Raw genomic sequence first — 23447 nt, 5'->3', positions numbered from 1 at the left:
TAAGGTATGGAAAGAGCTGTGGCTGTCCCTTACTTGTTTTGCTACCTTCTGCCTGCCATAGACTCTTTCTCCTCTGCAGTGCCCATCTACCATGCCCCCTGGCCTTGGATCTAGCCAATTATGGACTGAAACTGCTACGAACTGTGAGCTAAATAAATCTTTCCTCCTTTAACTTTGTCTCAGCAACAAGAATAGTACTAAGACACATACAAACACACTAAACATAACACCTATCAAACATCCCATTAATTCCCTCTGCAAGCATTTACCTAGCATCTATTAAAGGAGAATCTAGTGTTGAGTGCTAAGGTTCTAACAAAGAGCAAAACTCAGATACCAACCTTGCTCACTTAGGCTTTCCATTCTAGAGGGCCCCATGGGTCACAATGAACTTCCTATAGACATGACAGGACCTTTCACAACTCTTTGTTGTTATACAAGGCACTGACTCACCTTTTACACATCCATTCATTCAAACTCCCCCTAAGGAGAGTAGCCTGATCCAGCCCCTGTGCTCTTGTCACTTTACTCATATCTGTGCCATAGCACTCAACCATTTTATTACCCTTTTTACCACTTTCTTGGCTGCCTCCACCAGTAGACTAACTTCTTCAACGGCAGGATATGAGTATTATTAGTTTTTATATCTCACTAGTATCTAGCACACTGTCTGACACCAAAGTGATACTTACTGTCTGATAAAGAACATGGAGCAATAAATTAGTGTTACAAGTAGATAATACAGTGTTACACAAAACCTTGCTTGCTTGCTTTCTAACCATTTCTCAGATGGATGTCCTGAAACTTCAAGAGCCTATAGTCATCTCCATATTTTCTACAGTACTTCTCTGTGCTATTTATTTAGGATTGAAGAATACACTCCTTTATAATTTTCCTTATTCTCTATTAGCAGGGAGTGCTTACCAGGCAGTAAGCATACACTAAGTGCTTTATATGAATTGTCTTACTGAATCTTCACAAAAATCCTGTAACATACACACTGCTATGCCCATTTTACAAATGAGCAAACTGAAACAGGATAATTAAGGAACTTGTTCAAGGTCATATGCTAGTAAGTAGCAGAGTTTTTGTTCTGAATCCAGGTTCTCATTCCATAATAAATACCAGCATTCCCACCTAATTTAGTGATGCTACTACCTCTTTAACCATGGCAAATTGTGCCCAAATATTCCTTCTAAGGATAGCAGCACATTCAATTTCATTCTCATCATAGCTCCTCTGACTGCTCTGTGCTTGGCCCCTGGCTCTAGACTGAGAGTATCAGTTGGTCTACAGCAATGATGGCAAGCCTCTTACAGCTTTCAATGATACCAACAGCCTCTTGTGGTATGCACGCTGTTGGTTCAACACCACCAGCCTATGTAGCTTCTGACCTGGAAGCCTGGAGCTTCATCCTCACTTGAATGCAATTCAGAGTTTTTCATGCTTTTTAATACTTTTGTCCCAATAGTAATTTCATATCAGTCAAAAATACATGCTAATTTTAATTTTTGGAGATTATATTATAAAAGCCAATAGGCCATAGAGTTTGATTGGTCCACACTGTAATCCTACCCCCTTACTCTGTTCATATTTTTCTCTAGCCTTGACCTACTATGATTCAAGATCTCTTAATCTACAGGCCCTACTAACTACAGCAAAACTCTCTGGGCCAGTAATTCTTAGTGGTTCCTATCTACCGAGCAAAAACAATAAGAATGTACAACAGGAACCACTGTTCTATGGCTTATCTATCTCCCTGATAAAATAGGTAAGTTGCCTAGGAAAACAACATGGCTTGAAAGTACCACCTTTTCCCAGGACCTAACACAGTTTATAGAAAGGAGAAAAAACCTAAATAAATAAGCAAATGACCGTGGTTCTCTCTTGGGAAGGATGACAATAAACTTCATTTATCATCTAGAATTATGTCAGACATAAATATCTCTTAAGGAGCAGAAAAGTAGTGGTCCTTCCTCCCCTGGACTTTTAGTCTGCTTGGGAAATTGACATTAAGAAGTTAAAAATACACCATCACAGCCCCTCCTCTAAGGCAATGATCTAAATAGTGGTAGGGTTTTTATAAAGCAATTCTGTTTGTTCAAGCTGAACCATTTCATTAACTGACTTTGAAATCTTGCCATGCCTCTAATAAGACAAGAAAAATTAACTAGACCAAAAGAAGAGACTAACCGCTGCTGAACCATGACCAACAAATGCCAAATAGGGTGGCACTTCCTACTGAAAACCCTACGGTTGTTATGTTCTTTCTACTGTGTGGTGGGAGCTCAGATGTATTTGCCACCAAAGTACATAAATGCACTCTTAGCTACAAGCATGTGCTGTCTCACTTCCACTCCTAAGCATGAGAAAAGGAGAAAATCACTTTTAGAAATAATATTATTCATCTTCTATTATGCTTATCTATGATGCAAGGAAGACTATGAAATTAAACATACAATGGTACTGTACTTCTTGTCACAGAAGTATTATGACCCGAGAGTTTCAGGGCATATGATCAGACCAACATATCTCTATACTATTGGTATGAAATGTTTTTTGATAAACTGTACTGTTAACTGTAGAAATGACATTAAAATTTTATGTTGTCATAGATTTAAAAACAATGTGAATGGAACTGAATGTGGAAATACTTATTTACTATAATCTTAATTATACATTGCTACTCAACCTCAAGTAGCAAATAGTAAATATGTACTATTCTGAAATAAATTACTAACATTATATATAATAAAATATTTTATCCTAAATATATATAAATGTATAAATATGTATATTTAGGATATAAATACATATATTTATATTTATGAAGGACATAATTTAAGATATAAACTATAGGATATATTATACATAATTTATATTATATATTATAATTATATATAATTTAGTATATAAATGCATATATTTATATATATTTACCCTAAATAAATGAATGAATATATATATAGATACTTGTGGAAAGCATATATATATATATGACAAAATATTTTATTGCAGATCCTGAAGGCTGGATTGACAGGCATAAGCCATCGTTCTTGGCAAGGAAAAGCACTTTAAAAAGAGGACAGACTTTATTCAGACCTACCCAACAGATGCCTCACCTTTGTTCAGGCTCTTAAGAGGTGACCTCTAAATACATGAAATTTCCTAAATAACAGAAGTAGTTATTTATGTGGGCCCCAAATCCATCTAATAGTTTATGCTAATCAAGTGACTCATAGATACTGCACTAACAGAAGATTCAGAATGAGGGCTGACCAAGCCACAGAGACCAATCTTGTGATTAGAGAATCTGTATGCACCATCTTGTAACAGTAATCTTTTCAAACCATCCACCCATTTTACAAGTTAAGTTAAAAGTAGGTAACTTAGAAATCCCCTTAATGTATCACATGAAAACTGCAAGAAAACTGTTATATTCTGAATGTGAATATATGAGGATGGCAACACCATTGTTCCACTCTGCAAGTTCCACAGGCTCAGGCCACTTCTGAACCACAATGTGATGCATGGCCAGCAGGCCCAAGGACCACAACATAGAAAATACTAGTGTAATTTAACATCTCAGTTGTTATTTTAAAAACACAAATTGAACTTGAAACATTTTTTCCACATACACCAATGGTTCATCTGGCATATCTTACTGTGGAGATCACTAATCTTTAAAAAAAATGGTAGAAGTAGTATTTTTCACCTGAATTTAGCAGTGACAGGCACTTAGAAGATATTTGTGGAAAGCAAGCAGACAAAGAGGGAAGCAAAAAAGGAGAAATTGTGTGGGATAAAAATCTTTAAGTTGATTTATTCTGACGACCAAAGTCATATTACTGAAAATCTCACTTATGAACAGAGAATTTGTAAAAACAGAAGCTACTATTATTTAAAGTTCCATGATTCAGCGCAGATTAAGAGGTAAAGGGAGACCTAAGAGGACAAGGCCAACACTTACCTTTACTATGGTCTGAAGTGAGATATTTGGACATAAGCAAAGGAATTCACGTTGGAAAAAGGGCACCTAACGGAGTAAAAATCTGGACAACTATCCAGATCATTTAGGTATAAGGTAACATAAGCACAGAAATCCCTTTAATTTTATTTAAAAATTATAATACAATTTGTAAAATTCTAATTATATCTCTTAAATAACAAAAATGTCTGGTTGAAAGTCAGAAAAAACTTGCAAAACCAACACAGTTGTCCCCTGGTATTTGAGGCAGATCCTGGTTTCAGACCTCCCCGCAAGTACCAAAATCTACGTATGTTCAAGTCCTTACATAAAGAGCAAGTATTTGTCTTTAACCTATATGCAGCCTCCCATATACTTTAAACCAACTCTAGATTCCTTATAATCCCTAATACAATGTAAATACTATGTAAATAGTTGTATTGTTTAGGGAAATATGCCAAGAAAAAGGTCTGGACATATTCAGAACAGATGCAATTTTTTTTAAGTAGTTTCAATGCATAGTTTGTTGAGTGCATTGGAGTTCAGGATACAGAGGGCAAACTATATATTCCAATGTAGCAAACAGAAATTATAAAGACACTAATGAGAAAATTGAACAACATAAAGTGTTCAAAGACAATTACACGCATTGTTTACCACTATCTAACCAATGAGTGCTCAAAAGGCAGAGGTAGTAAGCACATGATACCAATGTATTTTTAAACAAGTTCAAAACATTTATGACTTATGAGAGCAATAGGAAACAGTATTTAATATGTTGCCTTACATGAAAACAATATGAAAAGAGTTTCTACCTTTGTGATAAGAATTCGGTATCTATCCAGCATTGCCTGGTTGTCATGGCAGCCTGCTAGCAACTGCCATACTTCTGCCCTCAGTGCTTCGGGAACACCACTCTTCACCAAGGTGGAGAGCCCTTTTGGTCGTGCACCAAGGTTATTGTGCCTGAGTAAAGAAGAAAACAAACCATTCACACTCCTTGTACCACTCCTAAACTCCTTGTTGCTATACACAGTGCATCTATTAGTTCATACAAAGACATAATCCTAGGTCAAAGACAAAAATACGACAGGGGCATGAAACAATAGTAGTTCTTAAGCTCAATGATGTCTGATGTTTTTATCTTGTTTTCATCTTTTTTTATTGGTGAGCCATATTATTCTAACTTAAGGGAAAATTTTTTTCTTCCCTTCATTTACTTGTTAAAAACATCCTATGAACTTATTTATAATAGCAAGTGTGTTAGCTGCATATCCGTGGGCATAAATAGAACACTCTGAGTCTCATGAGGTAAATGTACGGCAGGTCAGCTATGTGTGAGGCTGGAGATGACTGAAGGACAAAATGCCAATAGGCCTATCACACCTTCAGGGCACTTCCTTCTCTGAGATCAGGCTGAGTTGCATCAAGGGCAATTCACTCAGTGGAGCGAGGCTCCACATTCATGTTCTTTAATAGTGTTAAATCATACAAGTTCTACCCCGTCCTAATTTATTTTTTTCAAGCCCATCGGTCTCATCAGCTTAGCTCCTATAACCCAACAATACAAAAGTTAAGTTAGCTGATGGGTATAAATATGAACATCGCTAGACATGGTGGCACACACCTGTAATCCTAGCACTTGGGAGGCTGAGCTGAGGCAGAGGATCACCTCAAGTTCAAGGCCAACCTGGGCTACACAGAGAGTTCAAGTCCAGCCTGAACCACATTGTGAGACTATGTCTCAAAAAAAAAAGAACCTCTCCAAAGTCCATGCACATCTATCTCAATTGATATCAATTTTATCTAACCTAGACCTCTGTAATAACTTCCTAATACCCATCTGTCCTACTATAATACACGTCCAATATTACAGGCACAAAGAAGAGATAGATCACCTTGATTAAATATTCTGTTGGCTCATAGTTTGTGTAATGATTTACCTAAGCTTTTGAAAGTCAGGATCACACAGGTATACACTCAAATATACATATGCATGCACATCCTTTACAAGTTAATAGTCAATATTCCTCAATAAATATTACATCTGTAATGATATAATTCAGCTTAACTGACATTCCGCCTTTACTAGATCCTCAGCTATTTGGCTGCCCAGGAATAATGAAAATGTCTTTTCAGTATTCTTGGAAACCTAGACACTATTTATCTTTATAGACTGAATTTTAAAAGAATTAGGTCCATTTTCCTACAATGGATGCACCTTGACACCATAATGTTAAGAGAAATAAATCAGACACACAAACAAAGATGGCATGATTTCTCTTATATCAGAAACCCAAAATATATATAAATTAAAGAGCAAAATAAAACAGGAAATAGGAAGATAGATCACTTGTAAATGGAAAGAGGATGCAGAGATGGGGGGAATCTAAAAAGAAATAAGATATATTATGTACATGAAACAACTCCCTACAATGAATATAATCATTATGCCCTGCAAACATGTACTAATAAAAATTTAAAAAATTTAAAAACTGGGTCACTCATAATACTGTTAATAAACATCCATAATTTATTGACTATCCTGAAACATCTTATCAACTATGTTGCAAACAATACTGGATTACCTCAGAGGTTATAACTTACAGCTATTAAGCCACATGCTACAAGCAAACATCCATGAGAAGGGAAGACACAGATAAAGGAGTGATTTATTAAGGTAATCCTTTGTTTTCAATATTTTTATTAAAAACATAAGTACGTATGGCTATTGCTTTGACAGAACATTAACTGCAGGTGTCAGGAACTGCAAAGTAGGCAACTAGCTATGATATGTGCTGAACCCCATGTTAGAAACAAGGAAGATACTGTGGTGGACTGACAACTGGTGGTCAACTTGTAACACCCTGCTGAGCTGAATCAGCATGGTGCCGGGTGTGGAAGCCCCACCTAATGACTGCTGTCAACAATAATGAAAAGAACTGGAGGGGAAGAGAGTGCACACTGTTGATTCTCCTGGAGAAGCTTGTCACACTGGCTTTCCTGATATGAACTTTGCTGTTTTCATAATCGGAGGAGCTTGGGACCTTGCTATTGCTTAGGATGGCTATGGTTCTCTTCAGGGGAGCTCTGGTCCTTACTCTGAGTGTCACTTTCTGGCTCCAGTACAGATCCCTCATCCTGCTGGCACAGATCCTTCACCCCGCTGGCACAGACTTCCTAGCTTCTATCGCTGACCTTCGGGCCTTTCCAGTGCAGATTTTTGATACAGACTTGCATGAGACATTGTTGTGGGCTCTAGGTCTCCAGTTGGACTTGTGGGGGCATTGCTATGGACTCTAGGTCTTCAGCTGGATTCATGCAGTGTTTCAAGTATTTTATTAAATGATCCGTTAAAAGTAGACATCCTACCCACTTTGACTATGTATTAGTTTTAAAGTACTACGTCATTTTCTTCATATCTCCACATTGCTTCATAAATTTATATTGGACCAAGTTATAGATCTTGTATTTTACAAAGAAATATCTCTATTTTGTTGTTTACTTATAAAAATATTCTGTTGACCTGCCATCATTATGATCTCTCTTTGAAATCATGACTAGGAGATTTAAGCACTCCCTGGTCAAGGGTATCAATTTCCACAACTACTCACACTCTCAACTTGTACTCCTACATGTTCCTACATAAATTTAGCAACCTACTTGTCTACTTCACAAAAAGAGTTCTAGCTCCTGAGCCAGATATTGTCCATATTCAAATACTAACTGCCATTTACTTACTATATGCTCATGGGCAACTTATTGACTGTGAGACCTTGACTAAGTTACCTATTTTCTGTCATTATTTGTTATGCATATTTATGCTGGTTGTGCTTCAATTTTCTCCTCTCTGAATTAAAGATAATATAGTACCTATTTCAGAGTGTTGTGACAACTAAATTAACTCACATGTGTACAGTACTTTAAAAACACTTGGCACATAGTACAAATGAACCCTCAAATGCCAGCTATTACTTCTGTAGCCATGTCTTGCCTTTCCCCATTATAATGAGCTGTGCTCCTAAGATGATCCTGGAGGACTGCTCAAGCTTCTCTGCCTTTTATCACTTGATTATTTCCTCCTTCATACACATAGTTCACTGGATTTCTAACTTGGTTTGCCTCCCAGCTCACTGGTGGTCCTTTCCTGGACTCCTCTGCATGGTTTTCCTCATCTGTCCACCTCCAAGCATTTGGGGTGGTTAAGGGTGTCCCACAATGACTTCTCTATCTATACTCACTTCTTAAGAAATTTCCCTAAGAAATGAATACATAATATAAAATAAATATATATTTGTATATAATATATATGGCTCCCAAACTCAGATAGATAAGACAGATAGATAGACAGACAGACAGACAGATAGACAGATATAGATTACATGTCATCTTCTGCTAACCAGCATAGAGCAAGAAATCATGTCTGCCCCGGATTATTTGTAATTACATTCTAGCTATTCTATCTGCTTCCAACCTTCCCTCCTTTATAATTTACTTTTCACTTCACAGCCAGAATCATATTTTTTAAATGTTTAAGTCAAAACATCTCACCATGTCATGACATAATGAAGATACAAGATGGACAAATAATCTTCTAAGGGTTCAAGATGGAGCCAGATATAAAAGAAATGAATCTACTTACAATCTAACTGGAAATATAACAACTTAATTTCAAAAATCTCATACAAAATTAAAATATGGATATAAAAATGTTCATAGAGTTGAACAGACAACTGTAACAGTAGTACTGCATTCATAAGTATTTATAATCAATACTCAGTAAGTATTTATCGAGCACCTCCAGGTACTATAACACATGCCTTAAATCAGTTATAACTTTAAGGAGGTCATGTGCACTTGACATAATTTTAATGAGGAAGAACAAAAAATCTGTTAAGAAACACTGTCTTAATCTTTGCCCAATCTTCCATCTTTTTATCATGTAAGGAATAGTTTATGCAGAACAAAATTCACCATTTTGGTGTACAGTTCTGTAAGATTTGACAAATGCATACAATTGTATGATCACTGCCAAGTTACAGGATGATCATAACAATTCCACCAAAACTCCTCTGTGCTCTCTTGTAACTGATACCACTCCAACACCTGCATTCCTTGGTGACCAATGATACTTTTTTCTATCATTAACAGTTTTAACTTTTTTGTAATTTCACATGAAAGGGGTAATACACTATTAAGTGACTTGAATCACATATAATATATTTGAGATCTATTATGTTGTTGTTGATATCGTAGTTCATTTCTTCAGTTGCTGGGTAGTTTTCCACTGAATGAATGGGCCATAGTTGGTCAGTCCCTTTACCTATTGCAGGGCATGTGCACAGTTTCCAATTTGATGTCATTATGAAAAAAGTTGTCATAATCATTCATGGGTAGGTTGTTATTTCATTTAGGTAAATATGTAAGGGTACACTGGAAACTGTTGGGTGGTATGGGAAGTATGTGTTCAACTTTATAAATATTTTCCAAAATTGCTGTACTACTTTGTATTTCCAGCAGCAACATATGAGAGCTCCAGCTGCTGTTTTATGCTTCTAATTTCTACATCTGTGCCAATTCTTGTTCTCTGTCTTTTTTACTATATCCTAGTGGGCATGAAATGGTATCTCATCAAAATTTTGATTTTCGTTTCCCTGATGGCTAATGATGTTAAGACACTTTTAAAATGTTAGTTGACCATTTGTATTCCTTACTTGAAAAATGTCACAGTTGTGTGCCTTCTGAACTCTACTTTGTGCCACTGAGCTAAGTGTCTATTCTTACATCAAGCTAAGTATCTGCCTTTGCATCAATACTCTCTTGATTACTATGTTTTCCTAAACCATGAAATCAAGTAGTAGTGTATCCTATAACTTTGTTCTATACTATCAAAACTGCTTTGTCTATTTTCTTAGTTTACTGTTCTATATAAATTTTATAATTAGCTTTGTCGCTACAAAAAAAAGTCTGGGATTTCTACTGAAATTTCAGTAAGAATATAGATCACTTTAAGAACAACTGAAATATTAAAAATACTGAGTCTGTCATTCCATGAACATAGTTTATTTTTCCATTTATTTATGTCTTCTTTGATTTCTTTCATTACTACTTTCTAGTGTGATCTAGCACAGTTTGCTGAACTTCTACCTAAATGTTTTATGTTTGGATTTGGTGCCTTTTTATTTTTTTTTTAAAGACAACGTCTCAGGGCTGGGGACGTGGCTCAGTGGTAGAAGTCTTCCCTTGCACATATAAGGCCAGAGTGTGATCCCCAGTACACACACACACACACACATACAAAATAAGAGAGCCACCTTGTAGTTCAGGCTGGCCTTAAAGTTACTGCGCAGCTCAGGTTGGCCTCGAACTTGTACTAATCCTCCTGCCTCAGCCTCATGAGTACTGGGATTACAGGAGTGTGCCACCTGTTCTGGTGCTTTTGTAGGGTTTTCACTTCAGACTTTTTACTGCTAGTGTATAGATATTGATGCTTACATATTAACTTTATATCCTAGAAACTTGCAAAACTCATCTCTAAAATGGTTTTTTTGCTTATTTCTTTTTTCTGTAACAAATAAAACCATGTTTGCAAATAGAGATCATTTTATATTTACCTTTCAACTCTGTTTACTTCTTATGTCTTTTTCTTGCTTTACTGCACCTTCCTAAGACAGTGGTGGAAGACCTATGGCACACATGCCACAGCAGACTGTTTGTAACAGTAAGAGCTCTAAAAGGTTTGCCATCGCTGGCCTGGCTAGGATATCGAGCATAAACGTTTGTGTCTTGTTCCTGGTCTTAGATGTTTCACTCTCAAGTAAGATGTCAGAGGTTGATTTTTCATAAGTTCCTTTTATCAGCTTGAGAAAGCTTACTTGATTCCTAACTTCCTGAGAGTTTTTATCATGAATGAATGCTTAGTTTTACCAAATGTTTTTATCTATCTGTTGAGATAATTATATTGTTTTTATTCTTTAGCTTGTTGATATAGTAATTGTCTTAGTACTACTCTCATCACTGACACAAAACACCCAACCACCACAACTTAAAGGAAAGGGAACCCAAAGATGGGGGGAGGGAAAGGGGAAGTAAAAAGAATTGAGATGTGTTATGTATATGTACCAACCTCCCACAACGAATCTGATCATTATGTACTATAAACATGCACCAACAATTTTTTTTTAATTTTTAAAAAGGAAGAGAGGTTTATTTTTGGCTCCCCTTTCAGTCCATGGTCAGTGGACTCCAAAGAGGAATCAACATGGTAGAGAAGCATGGTGAAGGAAAGAAGGTGGCAGCTTTGGTGGCTGCCAAGAAGCAGAGAGAATGAAGAGAAAACCAGAAAGGGAGACACACCCTCCAGGTGATGCTCCAGTGAGCTGCCTCTTCCAAACAGGTCCCACACCTCCAAAGAGGGAGTCAGCTATAATGCCCCATCATCCAATCCCCTTCCACACACAGGAGGCTCGGGGGGTCATTTTAGATTGAAACTGAAACACTGACTGACTTTCTCTATTGATTTTCTTTTCTCAATTTTATTTATTTTCTGTTATTAATTTCTTATTTTCTGCTTCCTGTGGATTTATTCTTTTCTCCCTTCCCTCAAGCTAGAAGTACAAACTTAAGTCACAGGTTTGGGATTTGTTTTCTAATAAGTCACGAACCTTAAATCTATATTGAAATAATGGCATCCAAAAGCAAAGATTTTTCTAAATGAAATTTTGTTTAAATTCAAACTTTTAGAGTATATTAACTGCTATGGAAAAAAATGTTATGGAAAAAATCAAAATTAAACAAGACTTGCTTTTCAAAAGGATATGTGTCTCTACTTCCCCTCCTATATTTCCCTGGACACGTCTCCCAAAAACATGCAGACTTGTTAACTGAATTTTTAAAAATATAAGAGCATACATTTGTTCATCTTCCTTTCAGTGAAAGAGCCCAGCATACATGTATAAATTCTACAGGATTGTTGATGTAATCCAAAACATAAAATAAATACATATAATAAGAATTTGGCTATTTTCTTAAACAAGGGGCTTGGGGGAAGAAAAACTCTAAGATATTCCACCTCTAAGACACACAGAAAGTCCGCATGCATGACTAAACACATAGTACCTCCACATCAAAAATGGAAATTCGAAAGGTTAAATGATTTGCCCAAGCAACATATCGGGTTAGCACTACATCTGAAACTTTAAATTAGTTCTTCTGAGTTTTTGCAGAAATTTCCTTTTAATCATATTCTCTTTTCAAAGGTCTTATCAAATTGAAATTTTTTGGTCATTGAGAGTAAGTTATAGAAAAGAAAATTTTTATGAAAAAAGGATAGCTTCACAATACAAGTTTTAGCATATCTTAATGTCTTCTTGGTGACTAAATTAAATTAGTTTAATTTACATTAAATTAAAAGGTTAAGGTATCAGTTTTAGGTATTGCTATACTTCGCTATTCTGGAAAGAATGTGTTAAGCCACAGAAAGTAAACACCCATTCTCAGTAGTAACAGCTCCAGTAAGAAGAAAGCTTCTGAAGCAGTTATCATGGAAGAATATGCCCTTGCTCTTGATTAGGCAATAAGGAAAAATAAATCATGGCCATAGAGCAGAGCTGTCAAAATAAATAGCTGCTTATTTCTAAAATGTGTTCAGATCCTATAAATTCCTCAGCTTCCCCAAGCAAATAAAGTGGGGAAGGAAGAAAACATACAACATGAGAAGTCAAGCTATGGTATCAAAACATGTACTACCACAGTCTGTACCTATTGCCGATTATATCCATATGGTTAGACCATAATGTATCCCTTCAGACCAAAGGTGAAGCAGATTATGAAGGTGTTATGGTTTATATCTAATGTTGCCCCAAAGCCTCATGCACTCACAGGTGGGGCTTTTGGAAGATGATGGGATCATGGGTACATGACAGACATCAGCAAATTAATCCCCTGATGAGTTTATGGCTGACGGTAGTTGACTGACAACTGGTGGTCAACTTATATCCCCCAGCTGAGCTGAGTAAGTGTGGTGCTGGGTGTGGGAGGCCCACCTGGGGACTGTTGCCAGAAGCATAAGAGGCAGACCCGGAGAAGAAGAAGGAAGGCTTTTGGGAACTAAAGAGGATATTAGGAGCTGAGAGAGGCTGTTGGGAGCTGGTAGAAGCTGTAAGGAGCTCGTCATGCTGGCTTTCCTTATGAACTTAGCTGCTTTCATCCTCCGAGGAGCTCGGGACCTTGTTGGCACTGAGAATGGCTGCAGTTCACTTTGGAGGAGCTCTGGTCCTCACTTTGAGCATCGCCTCCTGGCTCCAGACGGCAAGACGGTGCACTGCCAATCTCATGGAGAAGCTTACTGTGCTGGCTTCCCTGATGGGAACTTGGCCATCTTGATCATCAGAGGAGCTCAGGACCTCACTGTTGCTGAAGATGGCTGTGGTACCTTTAGCGGGGAGCTCTGGTTCTGAGCATAGCTTCCTGGCTCCAGTGCAGATCCCTCAGCCTGCTAGCACAGACTTTCTAGAGTCCGCCACTGACCTTTGGGCCTTCCCAGCACAGATCCGTGAAACAGGCCTGCATGAGACGTTGTCATGGGCTCTGGACCTCCAGCTGGATTCGTGGGAGGCACTGTTATAAGCTCTAGGCATTCAGCTGGACTCACAAAGGACATTTCTGTGGGATCCAGGCCTTCAGCTAGATTTCTTGGTCTATAGTGGGTGGACAGATTTCCTGCACTCTTGTATATCATTCTTTGGGTGACTACTATAAATAATCTTAAAAAATATGTGTCCTGTATTATATTGTGTTCCCCTTGCAAAAATATCCCCCAAACCATAACAGCTGACTTACTCTTAGGAAGTGAGATCTCGCCAGAAGAGCTAAGTCACTGTGAGTGTGGCCTGAAGGGTTTATCTTCCCTCCTCCCTTGGCTGGCTCTCTGCTTCCTGGCTGTCACACTGTGAGCAACCCTTTTCTGCCATGCTTGTCTGCCATGCCCCTTGCCTTGCAGCCAGAGGAGAATGAACTGAAATCTCTACAAACTGTGAGCCAAAACAAACTTCTTTTTCTGCAAGGTGCAGCAGTCAGGAATTATGTCTCAGTGATAACAAAGTGGCTAAAACAAAGGGCAAGCTGCTGGTGTTGTTTTTCCTTGATTTATTAGTATCCCAAGTCAATCATCAATCAATCCCTACCTAAAATGCATGAGTGTTAAGAATGTCTTATTCAACTGGTCCAGATAAATGACTGAATGAAAATTAGGATAAGCTACTTCCTCTGTACAATTATTTACCTACTGCCTCTCAATTTTCTGTTCTATTCAACGGTGTGAAGCCTAAGAATCTGCATACTATATATCCTAGACTGCACTGCCAGCTGGCTTCTAGGTTAGGTTCTGTCAGTGATAACAGCTGAACAGTCACATGCGGGTCGAAGGTAGAACGAAGGAAGAACCGTAATACATTCCCAGCACAAGCTGTACTACAATGGTTGGCAAATACAATTCCAGTTGGGCTTTCCCAGAAGCATCAGCACCAACCATACAACACTCTCCTGTTAAACTAGAGGTCAAAGCATCTCTCCTGAACTCATCAAGTGTCCCTCTCCAGACAGTTCCTTCTAAAGTTTAACAGATCTGAGTACTCTCAGGTATCTAAGCAACAAACTGTGCAATCCTCCTCAGAAGTCCCTGTAATAGCTCCTTGATCTTCTATGAGTTCCTCGATTCTGGTTACAATACCTCCTGCACTTCATTTCTTCACAGGTCATAGCTGCTTTCTACTACTTCAGTTATTTCACTGTCTTCTTTCTATCCTTCCAGTCTTATCACAGTGTAAACTAGTTCTCTGCAGCAAAACCCCTCTGAAAAGCCTAGCCTGATTGATTTTTTACAGCCTAGATTCATTTGTCTTTAACTAGGCTAGTCTTTGGTTAGGTTTCCTTTTGATTGGAATAGTAATTTCTCTTTGACCAGGTTAGTTTCAACTCTCAACAGGTAGGAAATGATATGTAGAAAAACGACAGCAGTGCAAATGTTTTCTATCCACAGGTATGCAAATGATTACTGCTCATGAAGGTATAAATGAACTATCAGGTAAAGTACATAAATCTCTATATCAAACCTCATTTTGATTGGTAGCAACATCTCTCTGGTTCTCCCTTAATTAATGAATTAAACATATTCTTTGAAATGTGTTCATGTTATATTTGTTTGAGTAAGGGTAAGTAAAATTTTCTGTTTAATAAAGAAAATGCAGCTGACACTTCCATTTTCTCAGGATAGTTCCTTAAAAAATAATGGGATCAATACTTTGGTTAGAATTTAATAAAACTAGGTTCCAAATCTTACAATGAGAAATCAAATAAACACCTTGGAACTGTAAATCCAGGCTGTATTTTCTAAACCATAACTAAGGAATCTCTTAGGATATACATAAAAAAGCTACCACAAAGAACATCATTCATCTCTACAGAAGATTTTTTTTTTAAGTTTTAACTATTCTGATGTCTACCTTACTATACCGATGCACAAAATTCTCCCCAGAACATGGGAGTCTCTCCTGGACTACCTGCCTGCATGTAATCTGATATGTAGTCAGTAATACATCATACACCCTCTTAATATTGGTACAATTTTTTAAAATTTCAACATAATGAGCATCATGGTTATCTTTTTAAGAACTTGAATATCATAAACAGTATTTATTTTAATAAATATAAACAGTGTACCTTTTCATAGTTCCAAGTAAAATACTCCCAAATGTAAATAAACTAATATTCAAACACAAACAATAAAACAGACTAAGTTCCAGGTTACAATTACTGGCAAAATAAGTAGATCTAAACTCTACAGTCCCTTTTAGTGGCAACAAATATGGTAATGAAATAAGTGTAACCCTTTAACAATAGATATTTAAGTATGTTTGCAATGTAGCACGAAACTGACACCTCTGATTAATGTTATGTCTGAGCAGAATAATGAGGCAAATGTATTTTCTGAAAATAAGACTACCTGGGGGAAGACCCAGCCAAACATGAAGACAGCTACTAATTCTATTGTAATTACTTGGCTGTATTAATGTTGTTCATGAATGTTAGTTTTATTTATTTTAGTTTATGAATTTCCTTGTGTGAATTGGTACATGCATACAACAAATCTTAATTCCTTTTTTTATTCTCTTTCCCTTCTCTCCCCCTGCCCGCCACTCATCTCTTAAGTTACTGATATTACTTTTAACTTTTATTTTAACAAGGAGATTTTAATTAACACAACAAATTAAGAACTATGTAAATACAAAGGTTTTAGTAAGAAAAAAATTTTTTACCATCTTCCTAGCAACTCTCCCCATGAATATAGGATTTTCTCGGGACAATCTTTAGACACATCGCCTGTTCCACTTGAAAGTTCATTATCGCTCTCTGCAGAAAAAACACAAAACAAAACCAACGCATTACGTTTTATAATAGGCACTTACGTATTATAAAACAAGAAACATGCCTGAATATATGTCTAATAAAAGGTAAAAGAACACTGCTTTTTATATTTTACACACTGCAAAAGTAATAGCAAAACTTTCATTAAAGTTATTATTAGTGCCCCAGTAAATATTTCACAGAATTTTATGGAAATTCTCATCCAGTTTATAAAGTATGAAACTGAAAGCATCTATTATAAAGAGCCAAAGAAAGAAACATTTATTATGATGTCAGCAAGATGGCACAACAGGAAGTCTTAGGTCCCATTCCTCTCCACAAAAAGTTCAACTAGGGCCAGGGATATAGCTCAGTGGCATAAGCGCCTGCCTGGCAAGGGCAAGGTCCTGAGTTCGATTCCCAGTACCAAAAAAAAAAAAAAGTTCAACTAGCAACTATCCATAGACCCAAACATTCTTTGTAAAACAGCTAAAACCTGAAAACAAGCCTGAGGCACCCAAGTAGTATGCAGAACTGAACAAAATCCAAATCAGAAGCCTAACAGCAACAGTCTTACTCCAACTATGTCACCTTCTCCCCTTCCCCAAGTGGGCTTATGGTCACATGGAGAGGAATTTCCCAGACTCAGTTTCTACAAGGAGAAAAGCGACAAGAGGCAGTCATCCTCCTTTCCTAGCATTCTACGATGCTTCTCAGGAAGCCCACTCTGGTTTCAATTTACACAGAATGCTAGGCAAAATAGCATGGCTTGACTACCCAGGGGTTGGGTGGAAACAAAGGAAGTGAACATCCCACAAATCTTGGTGTTACTTCTGTATTCCTGCCAGTTCAGGCGCTCAGAGATAACAGCCAACCTCAAGAGTGTAACTGCAAACTTAGTCACATTTAGAAGCAGAGTGAGAATAACAATCTCGGTCGAGCCCTGAGACTGCTGATTTCCACATTCAGCCCCCATATTACCCCAATGATCTTACCCAAGCAAAGTCTCCCACCTTCGTGGATTTCAGAGAAGAGGTTATAATGACTTGGCCTGCAAAGACAGAGCCACACAGTCAAGGTGCCTACCAACAACTCTGTGCAGGTAGGGAGACTTCCATCTCCATGAATGTCAGAAAAGTGAAGAGCTGCACCACCTTGACTAGGAAGGAAGGCAGGGGCTCCATTCAGCCAAAAGCCCCCCCCACACACACACACACACAAATTCATGTAGGCAGGAAAACCCCAACTTTATACTGTTTAGAGAAGCACAGGGCCTAGAACTTCTTGATCCAGGAGGACAAATAATCACTCAAGTCAGCCAAAAGCACATCCCTTGGTTCCACTCAGAATGGGAATCCTAATCCTGCATTTCTAAGTAACACAGTATGATCCACCTGACCAGAACAGCACCTCCTAACCACAGAGATCAACCTGCACCCCTGCCCACTAACAGATCTTAAATAGTAGAATCACCTGGCCAGGGAATACATTTTGTGACAAACCTGACAAGAAGTAATCACAGGACTGCCAAACAGCACAGCACAGCCAGTGGTCTCACCAGACGGCAGAGCCCAACTAGCAGTCTCATTTGGCATCTAAGCAAAGCCACTGGGCCAGTCAGTTAGAGAACTCATCACAAGCTCAGCATAACAAGTCATCGTAAGTTGGCCCTTCCAAAATCACAGAAAAGATAACTAGCAAAGCTCTACCCCTGCCATAGAACACATATAAAGGATGGGGGTGGGAGGATATGTGTAAAACAATGGAAGGACACAAAGATTATAAGGAATCAGGGGAAAAAAACATTTTCCTAATCAACAGCCAAGAGAGTAAACAACAACCAGACTTGACTTGTAAGAAATGCTGAAAGGTCATAGATGACAAATACACAGCTAACATTGTACTCCATGGTTAAAGTTTAAAGTTTTTTTGTCTAAGACCTGGAACAAGACAAGGGTGCCTGCATTTACCATTCTGTTCAATATAATACTGAAAGTCATAGCCAGAGAACCCATCCAGAGAAAGAAATAAAAGGCATATGAAAGCCAGACATGGCAGCATGCACAAAAGGATGCACCAGAAGTCACAGCTATTCAAGAGGCTGAGGCAGAAGGATCATGAGTTCAAGGACAGCCTGGGCAACATACTGAGACTCTGTCTCTAATGTTTCAAAAAGGCATACAAGTAGGAAGAGAAAAGGTTAAATTTTTCCCGTTTTCAGACAACATAGTCTTAAAAACAGGAAACTAAAAATCTTTTACAATTAATAAACTAAGAAGAGTTACAGGAATCAAAATCAATTATTATATGTGAATTAAAATAATTTAAAAGACACTAATGGCAATATAATTAAAACTTTCTGTAGGCTATATTAGACCTCAAAAATTACATACCAAATTATGATGCTTTGACACTGAATACTTGAGTTAGAGGAAACTGGAAGGTCTTAGAAGCTGCCTTAGAATCAAGTTCTCTCTGGCCTTCCCTTATCTTTTCCGCACCTCAAGCACAGGGAGAGGTATTTCTCTGAAATTCACTTAAATACCGAGACTGGATCTGCCTCCCCCCGCAAAAAAAAATCACACAATTGCCTTTGATCCCTTCCTTGAGATTCCATTTACCAGGAAAGAGTGAAGTCATCATAGGAAGGAAGAATAGGGAATGCTACCATACTAAGCACCTGTCATAAGCTACTATCTATTCTTTGATCCATTCAAATTCCAGACAGAATCAATTACAAACTACTGGACTCATTCAACTCCCTTACAGATCATTTATTAGCTGATTGTCCCTTGGACAAAGGACTTCTATCTAGAACATATGAAGAATTAAAAAATATCAGTACCCCCCAAATTCAAAGACCCAATCCAAAAATGGGCAGCTGAGATGAACACACACTTCTCAGATAAAGAAATACAAATGGCAAATAAATACATGAGAACATGTTCAACATCATTAGTTATTAGAGAAATGCAAATTAAAACAACACTGAGATTTCATCTCACCCCAGTAAGAATGGCTAGCATTAAGAAATCAACCAATAACAAATGCTGGTGAGGCGGTGGAGAAATAGGAACTCTTCTCCACAGCTGGTGGGAATGCAGACTGGTGAAACCACTGTGGAAATCAGTTTGGAGACTCCTCAGCAAACTAGGTCTAGAGGTCCCATTCAACCCAGCTATTCCCCTTCTAGGTATTTTCCCGGAAGATCTGAAAACATCATATAACAGTGATATATGTGCACCTATGTTCAGGGCAGCACAATTTGTAATTGCTAAACTGTGGAAGGAACTCAAATGTTCATCCACTGAGGACTGGATAAAAAAATTGTGGCACTTTTATATAATGGAATATTACACAGCTATAAAGAAAGATAAACTCGAGGCTTTTCTAGGTAAATGGTCACAACTAGAGACCATACTCATAAGTGAAATAAATCAGACATGCATGTGCAAACACCGCACTGTTTCACTAGTATAAAACCTGAAAGAGTTCATTTAAACTCAGAGGTATGATAGACATTGTGAAATGATAGGAAAACGCTCAAGGGTAAAGGGCAACTGGGATGTGGGAAAAGAAAAGGGAAAGGAGAAATTTTGTATGTTGTATATAGAGAATAGTTAACATAGCTGAACTACTGTCTTCTATATCTTTGCTGAAAGAAACAGTTAATGATTCCTTGACCGATCAATATTGCATGTCTCTATTTGTTTTCCTGAGAAACCAATTTGAAGATATCAATACATAATACAACAAGCATTGTTAACTTCCTACCACTTTGTCTGTAACTCTGTATTGTTTGTATTGTTCTTTTGCTATTTTGTAAATGGTTGTGTTAATGTTTTCCTTCTTTTATTTTTAAAATAAAAAAAAATCATTTATTACCTGCACACGCAAATTACCTGCATTCCTCCCCTACCTATGAAAAAGTGTACTGCATATGATTCCAAATCTCACTGGGTTATTCGGTAATCACCCTTCTGTGATGCCGTCACACACTGTAACACATTCATGAGCCTTTTCTCCTGCTAATCTGTTTACTGTCAGTTCACTTCAGGGAAACTTCAGGGTGCAGAAGGGAGACTTCTCTCACCCCTATAAGTACTCTATTCACCAGAATATTCTGAAATTTTATTAGACTAAAAGTTATGTATATTATATACATATATAAATAAATAAGCCTGATAAACAGGTAAAACCAATGCACAACCACAAGCCTAAAAAAATTTTTTTAGACTTTTTTAAACATATACATGAGCCCTCTGTATCTACAGAATCAAATAACTGCCAATCAAAAGTATTCAGGAAAAACAACACAGTATAACAACAGCATTTACACTGTACTGGGTTTTACAAGTAACAAAAAGATGATTTAAAGTATACGGGCACATGTACATAGATAGGTTATATACAAATACTCTGCCATCTTATATAGGGGACTTGAGTGTGTTTGGATTTTGGCGTTTTTTAGGTCTTTTGCCCATTAAAAAATCCGCAGGAAGCCTTGCAGCCAATCCCCCATGGATACTGGGAAACAACTGTATTCATTAAAAAATTCTGTTTTGCTTTTACTAAGAGTAAAAATAAAACTGGCCTTTTAAGTAACTTCATAAAACATGACAAAATGTAAAGTAAAAATTTAGGATGTTTTACAGTTTATAATCAGTAGTGAAAATGACTGATTTAAAATTCTATAACCCTTTTAAGCAGTAATAGAGCTAGCAGAGAAAGAAAATGTAATGCACATGATTTACCTATTATAAAAAGACCTGTGATGAGCCAGTCCTGGTAGTGCATGCCTGTAACCACATGTCTTGGTTACTTTTCTCTCGTTGCTGGGACAAAATATCTGATGCCCAAAATTAAGGAAGGAAAGGTTTATTTCGCTTACAGTTTGTGGAGGTTTCAATCCATACTAGGCATGATTATAAGGCAGAGTGCACATGGCAGAGGGCTGCATCTCAGGGCGGCAGCACACAGCTAAGCAACTACCAGGACCCACACACCAGGGAGGAATGGGGGAGGAATCTCCCCAAGCAGCTTCCTCTTCTCCCTTACATATGCAAACTATCCACCCCAGGGCGGGTGTAGCTCTCAAACCCATAATAATCAAACTCTAACAGCCTGCCCCATGATCACATGAGGCTTTGGAGGGGACACACAGACAGAAACCATAACACCACAGCACTTGGGAGGCTGAGGCAGAAGCACTGCTGTGAGTTCGAGGCCAGCCTGGGCTACACAGTGAGTTCAAGCCCAGTGTGAACGACATAGTGAGACCCTTTCTCAAAAAAACAAACAAAAAAAATCAAAAACCAAAAAAGACCTCTGCCCATGCATATTATCTGACCACAGTGCAATGAATTTGGAAATTAATGACAAAAGGAACTCCAAAAACTCCATAAACACTTGGAAATTAAATAACAACGTCCTGAACAACCAATGGGTCACAGAAGAAACTAAAGAAGAAATTAAAAAATACCTACAAACAAACAAAAATGTAGATACAACTTACCAGAATCTGTGGAATGCAATGAAAGCAGTCCTCCTGTCATTCAAACACAGGGAAAACAGGAAGAAAACAAATAAATAGCCTAATGCTATACCTCAAACTTTTAGAAAAAGAAAAGTCAAGCCCAAAGCCCAGAGAAGGGAAGAGATTGTAAAAATCAGGGCAGAAATTAATACAACTGAGATGAAGAAAACTCTATAAAAAATAAATGAAGCAAAGAGTTGGTTCTTTGAAACAATAAATAAAATTGATAAACCCCTAGCCAACCTCCTCAAAAAAAAAGGAAAAAACTCATATTCATGCAATAAGGAATGAAAAAAATGAAATCACTACAGATCCTACAGAAATTCAAAAGATCATTAATACCTACTGTGAAAATCTTTACGCTGATCGGATAGAAAACCCAGAAGAAATGGACAGATTCCTACATGTGTATGAATAACCAAAGTTGAGTCAAGAAGATATAAAAATCCTGAGCAACCCAGTATCAATTAATGATATTGAAAACATGATTAAAAACTTACCGACAAAGCAAAGACCAGACCCTGACGGATTCACAGCAGAATTTTACAAGAAATTCAGACAAGATTTAATAGCAACACTCCCCAAACTCTTCAATGAAATTGAAAAGAAAGCAATTCTCCCTAACTCATTCCTGGAGGCAAGCATCAGACTGATACCAAAACCAGAAAAAGACCCAACCAAGAAAGAAAACTACAGACTAATCTCCCTAATGAATACAGATGCAAAGATACTCAATAATACTAGCAAATAGAATGCAGCAAATTATGAAGAAAATCATACACCATGACCAAGTCAGATTCATTCCAGGAATGTAGGGGATGGTTCAATATTTGCAAATCTATAAATGTTATAGATCAGATAAAAATGCATGATCATCTCAACAGATGCAGAAAAAGCTTTCAACAAAGTCCAACATGCATTCATGATAAAAACCCTACAGAATATAGGAACAGATGGTCTTTACCTCAACCTGATCAAAGCCATCTATGACAAACCAGTAGCCAACATCATACTAAATGGACAAAAACTGAAAGCTTTCACTTTAAAATCAGGAACAACACAAGGATGTCCGCTGTTACCACTCCTATTCAACATAGTTCTGGAAGCATTAGCCTGAGCAATTAGACAAGAGAGAGAAATAAAAGGAATAAGGATAGGAATGAGGCTAGCTTCCTGCCTGGTGGCTCCCGGAGGGAGGGCCCCCAGCGCACAGGGAGCCTCGGGCAGGGAGCGCCCATTTTTTGGGTCTTTGGACCGGCGACTCACTCCCAGCCTCATTGTTCCCCGGAAGGAGGGCTTCCGGCGCACAGGGAGCCTCAGGTGGGGAGCGCCAGTCTTCCGGCTGGCTGGCTTCCTGCCTGGTGGCTCCCGGAGGGTGGGCCCCCAGCACACGGGGAGCCTCGGGCGGGGAGCACCGGTTTTTTGGGTCTTTGGACCGGCGACTCACTCCTGGCCTCGTCGTTCCCCGGAAGGAGGGCTTCCGGCGCACAGGGAGCCACGGGTGGGGAGCGCCAGTCTTCCGGCTGGCTAGCTTCCTGCCTG

At 37.9% G+C, this 23447-nt stretch overlaps 1 protein-coding gene across 3 annotated transcripts in view; it reads right to left on the bottom strand.

Annotated features, from left to right (window-relative positions):
• Positions 1-23447, bottom strand: part of Rabgap1l (RAB GTPase activating protein 1-like) — a 598504-nt gene that overhangs the window by 429601 nt on the left and 145456 nt on the right. For all 3 annotated transcript variants that reach the window (XM_005374884.2, XM_005374886.2, XM_005374887.2), the window contains 2 exons: positions 16282-16375; positions 4783-4933 (listed from right to left, as the gene is read on the bottom strand). In XM_005374884.2, the coding sequence (XP_005374941.1) occupies positions 4783-4933; positions 16282-16375 (245 nt within the window). The remainder of the gene's footprint in view (positions 1-4782; positions 4934-16281; positions 16376-23447) is intronic.

The sequence above is a fragment of the Chinchilla lanigera genome, unplaced genomic scaffold (assembly GCF_000276665.1).
Source record: "Chinchilla lanigera isolate Chin_1 unplaced genomic scaffold, ChiLan1.0 scaffold00005, whole genome shotgun sequence".
NCBI lineage: Eukaryota > Metazoa > Chordata > Mammalia > Rodentia > Chinchillidae > Chinchilla > Chinchilla lanigera.
Note: the sequence above shows the minus strand (reverse complement) of the source record. Positions and strands in the feature narration are given on the sequence as shown.